The 13,115-nt window shown below is 32.5% G+C and overlaps 2 protein-coding genes across 3 annotated transcripts; both read right to left on the reverse strand.

Annotated features, from left to right (window-relative positions):
- Positions 1-4,252: 4,252 nt before the first annotated feature.
- On the reverse strand, positions 4,253-12,474 carry Teh2 (tipE homolog 2 phospholipid transfer protein). 2 transcript variants are annotated; one of them, XM_088203110.1, is made up of 4 exons: positions 11,063-12,474; positions 7,048-8,214; positions 6,190-6,566; positions 4,253-4,996 (listed from the first exon to the last, which is right to left on the reverse strand). In XM_088203110.1, the coding sequence occupies exons 2-4, from the start codon at positions 7,432-7,434 to the stop codon at positions 4,888-4,890; spliced, it is 873 nt and encodes a 290-aa protein (XP_088059236.1). In that variant the 5' UTR covers positions 7,435-8,214; positions 11,063-12,474; the 3' UTR covers positions 4,253-4,887. The 2 variants fall into 2 exon arrangements, 1 of the variants encoding a protein (XP_088059236.1); XR_015812160.1 differs by lacking the exon at positions 11,063-12,474 and having other exon boundaries at positions 6,128-6,566; positions 7,048-7,456.
- On the reverse strand, positions 7,603-12,474 carry Teh3 (tipE homolog 3 phospholipid transfer protein). Its single transcript, XM_088203108.1, has 2 exons — positions 11,063-12,474; positions 7,603-8,214 (listed from the first exon to the last, which is right to left on the reverse strand). The coding sequence occupies exon 1, from the start codon at positions 12,381-12,383 to the stop codon at positions 11,073-11,075; it is 1,311 nt and encodes a 436-aa protein (XP_088059234.1). The 5' UTR covers positions 12,384-12,474; the 3' UTR covers positions 7,603-8,214; positions 11,063-11,072.
- Positions 12,475-13,115: the final 641 nt, after the last annotated feature.

Consider the following 13,115-nt stretch of genomic DNA (forward strand, 5'->3'; position numbering starts at 1 on the left):
GGGTTGTCACCCTCGTCGAAAACATATATTAAATATTAGTTAATGAAACATAATGTGGCATTAAAAAAAATTTTAATCACATGAAAATGTATATATTATATTATAATATTGTTCAACTTTTTTCAACACAGCTCTTTCCCCTTGACGAAAAATATATAAATCATATCAAAAAATGCTTATTAGTCAAAATAATGCATCGTTTCCAATATAAATAGTATTTCCCTCAATTGTATACAAATAACATCTATGGATGGGTGTATTGATTATTAATTAAAAAATATATGTCTTGTTATATTAAATTTTTAAAACAATACTTAAAAAATACAGACAGTAGACAGAATTTTTTATATAATTAATTATTTGATCTGCTTTTGCAGTATAAGCCAGTCATAAATCCTTACAACGTACGAAAGTGTTATATTTCTAAAACGGTGCATATTTAAAAATATATATTTTTTCCATGTGTTTTTTTATTGCTGTGTTCTGCTTTTAAAATTACTTTAAATACACGTAATTTATCATACCATAATAATTTACAAGAAACAGGCAATAAATATATATTTTTTAAATCATAAAAAACTGGAGTTATAAAAAGGTGCATATTTAAAAATAGTAGTAGTTCTTCACAGGATAGTTCTTAATTTAGTTAGAAGATTTTACTTTATCAAGTAGTTCTGACTTTATTATTTAGTTCATATTTTTTATGTTCAATTTTATTTATTTTTAATAAATTTTTTGCTGTAACCTGACAGGCGTAAGCCCAATGCGTTACAACCGGGTTTAATCTGTACCAATTGAGCGGACAGACGACGGACAGACAAATCTGTATATTTTCACACCACACACGATGGGATTTGTCCGCCAGACATCCGTGACGTACAGATTCCATATATTTTTTACAGCTTCTCATAGCTATCGCTCGCTGAGAAGCTGGATGGCTCGTGCAAAGGAAGCGTTCTCAAGCGCTGACGTCCTGGCAGCAGCGGGTAAGAATAAGGGAGGCAATCGCGACTCTCTCGGCCACTGAAAAGCGCGTAGCATTGACGAATTGTTGACACTGCCACGCTTTATTGATTATACGCTATACCGAGAATGCAATAAATTGTATCCCAATGACAATAAGATATAAAAATATAAAATGTGAATAATTTGTAAAAAAAATAATACAACTCGGAGAACAGTAAATGCAGTTTAAATATTTTCTGTCGTTCTCTATTGAATTTAGACATGGAACTCATTTGTAGAATATTACGAAACCCATTAAATATTTTAGCGTAGAGCACCGAAAGTGCTATGCAGACGATTTTGTTTATATCTACTATTGAACTGTCTCACTTCGGACATTATTTGACATATACTATCAAATTAATTAGGAATGTTGCAAAATCTTAGTTTGTAAATATAAAATTTATAAAAAACAATACCCCATTTTTTTGATACATGTTAGGAAGCGAAATATTTTTTTAAATTAAAATGTAGTTTTGGCTGTAGTGGTGAAAGTAAGTACCTGATTGAAGAGAGTGTTCTGGTTAATATGGGAAAAATCCATCGTCACTTTCAGTCCTCGATAATCTTACTAATTTAGATGATTCGGGGCGGAATCAGACTTTTTCTATTGTCTAATACATATATAAATAGACTCATTTACCAGTATAATAGCGTACGATAGATTTTAAATCGTCATTCTATGGAATGTATACCTGTTTGCACTGCATCCTTTGCATTTGCCATAGAAATTTTAGTACACTTGCTTGGAAATGTTAATGGTTATTGTTTTAATGGTCGTTTGTTCGACGTAGTAAAAGATCTTTTATGATTTTATTTTAATGAGTACTAATTTTGTCACAAAAATTATGTATAATCCCGACAACCCAATTATTAGTATGTTCTAATGAAAATACTATTCTAAAAATTCTACATATAAATATTTACATTTTAAAATATTTTTACATATTTTTTTGACAAAAAATACAGCAGAATTTCATAGTAATGGGTATTTTAAAAATTATTTGACAGATAACTATTATATTTTTCGATTAATTTAGATACAGCTTTATTTTTTAAATATTTTGTAATTGAGTTTTTATTAATTTTATGTAACATATTTTACCTTTTTACTTCATTTAAATATTTTTTTTGACAGATATAATTAAACCATTACTCAAAAAATAAAATTTACACCTAGTCTATCAACCCTGTTTGAATAATAGACATTTCTCAGAATTTCATTTAGAATAAATGCTCTAAAAATAAAGGAAGGACTAATTGGTTATCAAAATGGTTTAACACGAATCTGTAAAACCATTTTTGAGTGAAAATTATGAGACTTAGAATTTTTTTTTACATACAAATGTAATTTAATCGTTTTCATGTCAATATCATTCAAAGTGGATTTCGTTTTATATTTTGATAACCTCAAATCTGGTTTAATTACTATTTTGAATCAGATAATTGATCATAAATCAGCAGAAAATGCTCGTTAAATAAACAATGTCTCTGGTATAGGTACTGTTAAGAAACATACTGTGCAAAAATGGTTTCAAAAAAGAGCCTTAAAGAAAAAAAATGTGATTGGCGTCCTTATTCATTTGATAATAAGCATTAGTTTAATTAGAAAGCACGATGATTCGAGAGCTTGCACAAAATTTAGCCGCTTCTATAATAGCTATGAAAATAAAAAAGCTTAATAAATGAGTGCTGCATGAATTAAATATGCAACCAAAACGATCATATTGTAAAGTGCGACGAAAAGTAGATTCTTCACGATAATAGTAAACGGCTTTTAAAATTATTAGACAAATACTCCAGAACATTTCGTGAATTATTGTGAGCTTATATTTATTGTTAAAAAAATCATACAAAATGCATCAACGTTTGGTCTCCGCTCTTCAAAAGTTAGGCTATAAAATATTGACTTATCCACCATATTCATCAGACATCTCAATAAAAGATTATCAGTTCTTTAAGCAAATTCTTACAAGGAATAGTCTTCAACAAAACAATTGCTTTATTATTTGTAAAATATTAAAAAATTTACACTTTCTTATCTTAAAGTAAATTTTTATCTATAATAAAAGTATTCAAATTTAAAGATCATAAACCACACAAATTTTGGATTTTTGATTACTTGTTTGATTACTTTGCAAGCAATCGTAAAAAAACATCTTAATGAAATTTAATAACTTATTTGTTACTATAAACATCATTGCAAAATAAGGCTCAGTAAATTGTACATAGAAAATTGATTTGACTACAATTTTATTACTTTATTTTAATAATGGAGTTTTTTCAATTAAGCCTATAAATATAATTTTATATATCAGTGTGTAAAAAAATGGGTATTAAGTTTATTTTGTGATGTATGTATGTACGTACAAATTATAGTAAATAAAAAAATGTATTTCGGTAACATTATTTATTTCGTTTTATAAAGAGAAAATAAGCCGATTTATAAAATTAATATAATATGTAACATATTGATAGAATAAATTTTATTTATTAATAATTGTGGCAATGTAAAAAACCTAAAACCGTGTGCAATCCAGTTAAACGTTTAACTAACAATATAAAAACGAACGCACATCTGATTCGCGAAACGCAGATTTTTTCCACAGAATATTTATTTTAATGCGAATTATCATCAATAACACATATAAAAAATCATTATAAATTTAACATTAAAATCACATTTTTGTTACGCAATTGAACATCAAAATATGAACCATTTTTTTTATCATACAACATCGACTTTTATCTCACGAACACGTTACACCGCTGCTTTGTAATATAATTGTATTTTTGCTTTTGTAAATTTGACTAAATGTAAACGAAATTAAAATGTTGCCGGGAAACGAAAACTTATTGTCCGTATATACAAAATTCACTAGATTTAAATATACAATATATATATTTCTCATCCAAACGATTGATAGGTTTACACAAGTCTTAGACGAATTTCGTTCTTAAAATTTACACATACACATGTATATATGTATAATTCTATATGTATGTATATATATTTACTTTTTTTGTATACGAAAAATCTTTTATTTTTGTTGATTTATATTTAAAAATATAAGCCACGTGATCCCTTAGTAGGTTTAATCGAGTCTTGCTAATTAAATTATGATACTTAATCACATATGCTAATACATATACGCAGTGCTCGTATTAAATGTATATAGCTTTATAATATGCGACACTTGATGTTAGAATATATATTTTTTAAATAAATAAAATAAAACACTGCATATATGTATCGTGCATATAATTACATACATAATATATTATTATACATACATATATTATACAGCTTGCGAAGATTTTTTTTAAAAAAGCACCTTTTTTATATTTTTAATAAGTTAATTGTTTATCATTTTATGAATTACATACATATATATAGTTTATGCCTAATTATGTCATTTGTACATTTAATAAAAGCTTTCCATATCGATCGTTTAAAATCCTAAATTCATAAGTATATTAAAGCGAGAGCGATCTCTAGGATTGGGTCAGTTTTTTTAATAATTATTTCATTTTTTTTATTGATATTAAAAAATAGACAGTCTGATAAGCAGTTTTTTGTGTTTTGGACATAATATATAAAACGTGAATAGATTGATGGAACAGATTAAGTTTCAGAAAAAAAATAATGAAAAAAAGTCGAACCCAATCCTGTATGAACGTTAGAAAATATTATTATTTAATACGTAAATTTGATTATTGATGGACTTTGATTTGATACTATAGTGTAAATGTATGCTACGTGTCGTAGAAATTTTCAGTAGTATATAATACGTTAATATTATAGATTAGGGATAGTTTTGATTTGGTGTCAATAAGGCAATCAATAAGGTAAAGTTTGGGCGTTTTAGACATGTTTCGATTTCAACCCTTCCACAGTGCGTCAGTGTCTCTGCTTCCTGATCTACCTCTACAATAGAGGCCATCTTCATCTCCTGGCTCGTCTAGATTCAGTTCATCGCATAGCAGTTTGCTGAAAAATTAGTAATAAAATAATAGTTAGTTTGATTGAATGTGAATTGTTTCTATCATCATCAATCAACATGCAGTTTTTATTGATGATTCAAATCGAAAACTAGATAGAACAACACAAGTGCTACTATTACATTATTTAAAAATCATAGTAATGTATCGATAGAGATAAACAACGTATGTTTCTAAATGTACCGAAAACACTCATGCAAAGATGAATTCAGTCATTTGACTTATATTTTTTAGCGTAACACACATTTTTTTCTACAAAAATTCTAATAATGTTCGATTGTCAAAATATTGCAACTACTGAATTATTGCTTTAGTTAATCGTAACTATTCGATATTGTAATTTTTAATAGCAGAAATACGTATAATTTATATTGTAGTTCTAATATATTTTATAGTGTTTTGACAATGATTATTATATTTGCTAACTAATGATTCCATTTCTAGTGTATAATGATTTGTAAATAATGTATCATTACGAGCACAATGCAACATTATTTAAAACATATAAATTTGCCAAATGAGTTACAATGCTCTAGTCGATATATATTTATCAAATTAAAATTAAACGAATTGTATTTATCAAAGATAAGTTCAACTCTAAATTATAAACACTACGTTTAAAATCATACTTTTTAATGATGAATTTTGTAATGGTTTATGCAAATTATGTTACTAAATAAATCGTATAACATATAAACTCGTTATCCATAAATACGAAAATTGTATCAATAGTTCTACAAATATACCAATACATAAACTACGATAATCTAAACGTCGCGTGCTATTCAGTAAACGTATTTTATACTAGTATATCAGTGAGCAGTCATTAAGACTGAAAAAGTACATAGTATGATTGAAAATCTGAATAATACATTGATTATTTGTGACGTCTTGGCGACCTTTTCGCTCCAATATTGCTTTGAGTTGAGTGCTAGAAGTTGTATGAGTAATTGCTTTCTTAATTTTGATTACGAAGAATATTCGGAAAATAAAGTACAAGATAAGTAAATTCGGTATTTTTAAAGTCTATTCATTTTTTATTCATTCATTCTTTAACGTATCTGAACTTTCCTAATATTCCTCACACACTAGTGTAAACGTGAAAAATTGCTATAATAACCCAAAAAGCGTGATGATGCTGGCGTTACCTAGACGTGCACGTCGACCACGTCCAAGACTTACTCGTCCTTGACAGCAGCGTTCTGGGTGGATCTGCAACATGCGCAGTGCCAGTAGGCCAGCAGACCGACGGCTCCAGCGAAGGCCAGCGGAGGCGCCGATAGAGCCAACGCCAGATGTCGAAGAGTGGCAGGCCAAGAGTATCTGGCTACCACGTGCTGCGGCCTGGCTTTGCTGTAGTGGCATGGGAATGCCGAAGAATCCTCCATGGCTATCCTGTACCGGTGGGCGAAGGCTGTGCAGTTCACCCGCGGTGGATAGCCGCAACCTTCGGTGTTGACCAGGAACCTGGTGTCGGTCACGTACCATTCCAGCGTTTCTAGGTTCTTGCCACTACGCTCAAACTCGGCGAAAGGTATGCGCGAGTAGTTGACAAGGATCTGAAAATAACATAAAATTGCATTAGAATACAGAATTTAAAACAAAGAGATTGAAAAGATCCATCTTTTTTGCATCAAGGTTTGCATTAGTTGGAGTCAGTAGACATATACAGTGAGTCAAAAATAAATATGGTTGTAGCGCTTCGGTCTGGAAACTATAGACTCGATGATGAGTAAAATCCTACTGGATTGGATTTCATAAAGATAATGTAATAAGCAATTCACGAGACACGCTTTAAAAATAGATTCGGTTTAAATGAGACGTACGGTGAGATACATTCCCTTTTGCTCGCTTGCGTGTTAAGTGACGAGAGTGAGTGAGATATAAAGGCGTGCGTTACATGCGTTCACTTAACACGCGAGCAAGCGAAAGGTAATGTATCTCATCATACGCACCTGATACTGATACTAATCAAAATATTTTCAATTTCGATTAATAACTCAGCCTTTCACAAGATAAAATATACGATTGATCTATTACCTGATAGCATCTGGTGTGCGCTGTCGTACATCCTTCTCTGCAGGAAGCCCAAGAGCAATTCCTGAGCCCCTCCACGTACAGATGTTCGCTGACTGCACATGTGACCGGCTCCGCTTCAAAGTCAGCCAAGATGGTCGCAATGGCCGGCTCCACCACAAACGGTATCAAGAACAGGAAAGCGAAAACGGACAATATGGCCGAAGTGCCCAGACACAAGGACGTGTAGAACTTTGCCTTCTCGGCCAGCTCGGCTATCTTTTCTGCGGTTGTAGGCGGAGGTGGAACCCTAGGCCCCTGGAACTCTTCATCCTCGTCTTCCTCGTCTCCGTCTTCATGGCCAATAGGGCCCTCCGCCCCCATGATGATCGTGGACTCGTCCGAATCCATCTCGCTCTAATCACTTATCCATTGCCTTTAATCGGTGCGCTCGAAAATACCCCAATGCTCACTCAACAGCAGCTGCAGGGCATAGTGCGAGCTTGATGACATGGCGACTAATATGCGCTCGAGATATATTATCAATACACTTGATCCTAACTAAGTAAAAAATGGCGATTGCAACGCAACGTAAACGTTTTTTTTTATTATATATTATTTATTATTTTTTCGCAATACATTTCTATATTAGTGTTTTTTGTTTTAATTATGTTTCACTTAACACGCGCCCTCCCCTTCTAAATATATTTTCGATATAATATGATGTTTCAAGATTGACGACAGTGGCGATCTATATATATATACGGTGTTAGAAAAGCTCCCTGGTTTTTCTTCTCTCTGTTGTTGAATTTTCTTGTGCTGTACATTCGTCGTACGGGTATCGGCGTCGATTTCAACCACGTGTAATGTGTTTGTGTATATGTGTGTTTATGTGTGAACTTATTTGCCGGTATACGAAGCGATTGGATCGAAACGAACAGATTGAAAATGTGCCGTGATTTTTTGCTGTGTATATTATATATAGTATCGTATTATTTTTTTAAATATAACGAGCGACCGCCGCTCGTCGGCCGACGCTCGAGTGCAGAGAAGACTCGTTGCTGAAGAAAGTTGCTGAAGAAAACTCGAAGACAAGGGAGAGACTGCCGCGGGCTTCCAACAGCTGGCCCAGAACGCGCTAGAAGCTGCCCAGGCCGCCGTGGACGGGACTCTCGTGAAGGAGGGGAACGCCTGAAAAAATAAAGGTTAAGAATCACTGAAAGTGTAAAAAAACATTTAAGAACCTAGTAGTCTTAAATTCCAAACATGCCAATCAGACTATAATAATTTTGAACATAGCTATGTTTCAAAATATTAGATTTAAAAATATTTTTCATGCCTTTTATCTTGCATATTTAAGGGTATTATGTAATATTTTTAATAACAATACCAATGTTATTGTTTATAACCTAATGATAAAAATATTATTGTAGGTTATAGGTTATTATATGTTGAACTTACAATAAGTTGTTTTTATATTCATATAATTTATATAAGCAGTATAGTGATAAACTATTTTTATTTCATAATAAAAAACTGACGTATTATGAAATGCATTTAACCCTTTGAGCGGTATCGCCGTACATGTACGGCGGTCGATCTTTAGCTGTTTTGAAGTACCCCAGATATATTTACATACATATATAATTGAAGAAATAATAAACGAAAAACATTTTATTTATGTAATATTTTTTTTTAATTTTATTGAATGTAAATAATTTATATTTATTTAAAAAAATATAATAAGAGCCTCTAAAATGATACAAAAAAATCCACAAAAGGCAAATAATATATAAAAATATGTAATTATTAGTAGAAAATTATTAAAGCATACTTATACAAAAAAGTAGTAAATTTGAGTAAATATTAAAAATAATTCCAGAGCTTTTTAGATAGATTATTTCATTATTCATAAATATATGTATGTAGATATCAAAGAATAAAAATAAATTTAGCCAATTTTCAAACCGTATATATTAAATATTTTACTCGTGAATAACTTTAGATCATTTCACAAGGATCTTAAGCGGGTTATTACAATATAGATGCTATTTATATACTATATACTAGTATATACCATGCATCATATATTATATTTAATGATTCTGGTTTCTCGTTTTTCATTTATCGAGAAATGTTGATAAATATGATAGTAAATTATGGCAGCCAGTACTCATTGGGCACCTAAAGGTGCCATATACCTATGGTTATTTAGTATAATCGTCGAGCTCTCGAATCGTAGATAAAATTATTAATAACAACTGTTACTACTTTACATTTTTTATATTTTAAACAAGATAAAGATTAAAATTGTCTTTGGATTAGTTTGCCGACAATAAAATTTTATTACAACTCTGTGAAAAGCACCCATACATTTTTGCAATCTGCGGATGTAGTTCTTAGATTACCAAAGCAAAGATAGGGTCGATTAGAGTAGCTTATTTTTTTGCTAATCAAATACCATTGACCTTCCAAGAAAGCATGCATATTTTTAAACATCTGGTACGGACCCACCTTTATGAAGTGGTACGAAAAATGCAGCGGTTGTAAAATATTATAAACATATTAATACAAATTTAATTTTCAATAGGCTCTAGGCATTATAGGATTATTATCATTAAATTCTCGAGAAGAAACACTAATCATATTATTTAAATATACATGTTTTTAACACACGTTTTTATTTTTATGAAACACAACCAATTAGTTATAAATACATATATTACATAAAATATATTATGTATTTTAAAGGGTTACTCTCAAAATCCTGTTTTACAACACATAACTTCTTTAGAAAACGAGTGTTTTGCTTTATAGTTATAATTCAAGCTGTATGTTGATAATTTTATTTAACGTACACATAATAATATATATTTTATCAAAAAGCTTCGTTTATTTATTATTTATTTGAAATAATGATATGGATGATTTAGATTTAATAAAAAATTGCATATCTCGAATTGTCAGGTCTGGAGTATTGTTATTAACGCTGAAACAGCTGTTAAATTACGCTACGATACAAATGCAAATCATAATTTAACAAAATTTTATTAGAGAACATTCGGCGTTTTTTTTAGAAATTAGATAAAAGTCAATGTCGGTCTTCGTGTTTCGTACATTTAATAATATTATTATTAGATATTTAACTTCTTAAATTACAGAAAAGTTTTGAGCCTTAAATAGGTTTCGTTTGCTACTTTCTATTATTTTGTTTAATAGTAAGATATTAATTTTATTTTCAGCAAATTAATAATTGATTTTTATTGTTGCTTGAATCTCTTTTTCTAATCAATTTATTTTTATGTTTATTTACATTATATAATAATTTATCTGCAGATCGAGTATTTTACGTTTCTATTAAATATCAATAGTTTGATTGAATTTCTCAGTGTGTTAAGCTATCTAGTATATACATATTTTAGTTTTTATATTAAAGAAAATAATGATTCATTTTAATTAAAATAATTTATAGCGATTTTCCCATTAGTCGAACTGAAAATAAACGTTTATTGTATTTATCATACAATATGTGCGTGCTTGAGTTTAGATTTGTATATAGATATCATTAGATTGTAGCTAAATTGGATTTTATTGCTTTCATTTATATTGTATTCTTATATTAAATATTTTCATATTTTTATAGTGAAATTCGATTGTTATGTAAATGTGTCTTGTGATAAAATATCGCTAATGCTCTGCATATAAAAAAATAATAAACAGGAAAAATCGGTTAGTTATACTTATCAGAGTTATATAACACTCTTCGTATTGAAAACCTAACTATATTATTTTACCCAGATATGAAATATTATTATTTATAATTAGTAAATATTTTTGTGATAAATTGGTGATGTTTTATTTTAATATACATTTCTCTTGGAATTGATAAAACAGTGTTTTTATAATTAAAATTTATATTTATTTGTTGAAAAACATAATTAGTCGAGATTTCGATATTGTATTTACAAATCACGACTGAGCTTATTACGTCACCGTTTTATGGAAGTAATTTATTCGAAAGCTACAAAAAAAATCTCACGTGACGGGTCTCAGAGTGCCATTACTGAGTCGGACGGAAGCGCCGCAATCCCGTCAGAAGGCAGCTCCGAACCTGCGCAGCCCTTGAATCTCATCTTAGCGTCGTCGCCCACCACCACCGACTTTTGGCACAGCAGCAGCGTGAGGCAGGACACTACGAACAGCACGGACGGTATCACAGAAGCCACCATGAACTGTTTATAAGTCGTCTCCAGATTGAACCTAGCCACCACCATATCGCTCCCGTCCGCGTAGAAGCAAGGAAAGCGCGCGCGAGCGTTGTGATCGGTCCCATCTTTGCCGTAATCCTTCAAGAAATCCTTGCATTCGTCCTGAAGTGTATTGACGCAACCTTCCAGATTGATCATCAATCGACTCTCGTTGGCTACCACCAAATCTATTTCGGGCGGAGCTATGGCTCTGACGGGCCGAGCGCCGAACGTGTGCAGATACGTCAGATACGTAAAATTGGTTAAATCTGTCAATACGTTTTTATCCAACACCGAACCGTTGATGCAATCGATCGCCAACACTCCCTCTGAACTGTTTAGGATACTATAACAAGAAGTCATCAGCACATTGTCTTGATCTTCAGACCAAACCTCCTTCCCCGTGACGTTATCTATCGCCCTCTCGCACTGCGATAGATAAATCTTATCACCGCTCAGTAGTATCATATTTTTGTTCCTAGTCGGGATGTCCACGCATCTCCTGTCGCAGTTATAAGGCGTCCTGATCTTCTCGCAAGTCCCTTTAGTACAACTGAATAAACCGTCTATATCGATACACGTGATCTTACCTCGTCTCCCGGAACATTTCAGCGGCGGATCCGTATCCCTGAACACGCATTCAAAAGCGTCGGTAATATTAATACACACACCGGTAGTACAGTTGAACGTCCCTGTTAAATTCTTACAATCGTCGGCTATGCAGCGATATTTTTTAGCATTTTCCTGATCTATGCCGTAGCACGTTTTATTGGCAACGTTCGTACAGTTCGCGAACAACAAAGACGATCCGTTTCTGCGTAGCGTGACGAAGATCTGGATGCACGCGCCGGAAGTCTTGCTAAGGCACCACTCTCCGCAAGAGCCCCATTCGCATCCGTCCTTGTTGACTGCCCTGGTGGTGGTGCACATGATGGGCGTTTCGCTGATGCCCGAGGAGAAGGCCCTGGACGACGGCATGTAGATGGCGACCGTGAGGTAGACGAGCGCCACGCAGCTGAGCACGCAGGTCATCTGGCAGATGCATATTGTGCCGCAGATCTTGCCGTCTTGCGGCGGGATCAGCGGCTCCTCCACTACCTTGTTTTTGGGCATGGTCAGTGGGTCATCGGTAGGCGAGAGAGATTATCCGCACTGGACTGTTATGGAACGGTCCGTCCGCCTGCAGCGGCGGCGGGGCGACGACAGGCGGGGCGCAGAGCGGGGCCAGGGCCGCGGCACGGGGAGGGGCGCATCCGCAGAGCGGCGATCGATCGCAACCCACTTTCGCCCCCCTTGGGCCCCGTCCCTATTTCGCGCCCGGGTGGTGCCATGCTGGCTCTCTTCGGAAGCTTTGTTTACAGCTGAAGGCAGAGGGAGCTCGAGTCGCCTATCCAAAATTTTGAATCTGTAAACGATTTTAGTGTAGAAGAAAATACGGTTGAAAATGTTTTGAACCCCTGCATTATATTATTTTTACTAAAACCGCAATGTCACCGCTTGAGTTAATATATTTGTAAAATTTAAAAACCGGTTTTAGATAATACAATACGCAAAATTAATTATAAGACTAGTGCTTTTTATAGTTTCTATTATATCCAGGAGATTAGAATTTGTGATTATTATATAATTTTAATATCGATCGATCATCACATATAAATGTTTCTTAGATTTCCACAATCGCGTGTAATATTTTATAATTAATACAATATATATCACTGATTTACTGACGTTGATTTCAGTCTAAAGTCTCACTCCCCTCTCTCTTAAATTTAACCAGTAAAATGCATTTCATTTATTAAAATACTATAAATATAAATTAAATCTATTTTAAGAAATGCTATTTTT

This window comes from Plectrocnemia conspersa, unplaced genomic scaffold (assembly GCF_051122295.1).
Source record: "Plectrocnemia conspersa isolate PC_06_02 unplaced genomic scaffold, ASM5112229v1 ptg000014l, whole genome shotgun sequence".
Lineage (NCBI taxonomy): Eukaryota > Metazoa > Arthropoda > Insecta > Trichoptera > Polycentropodidae > Plectrocnemia > Plectrocnemia conspersa.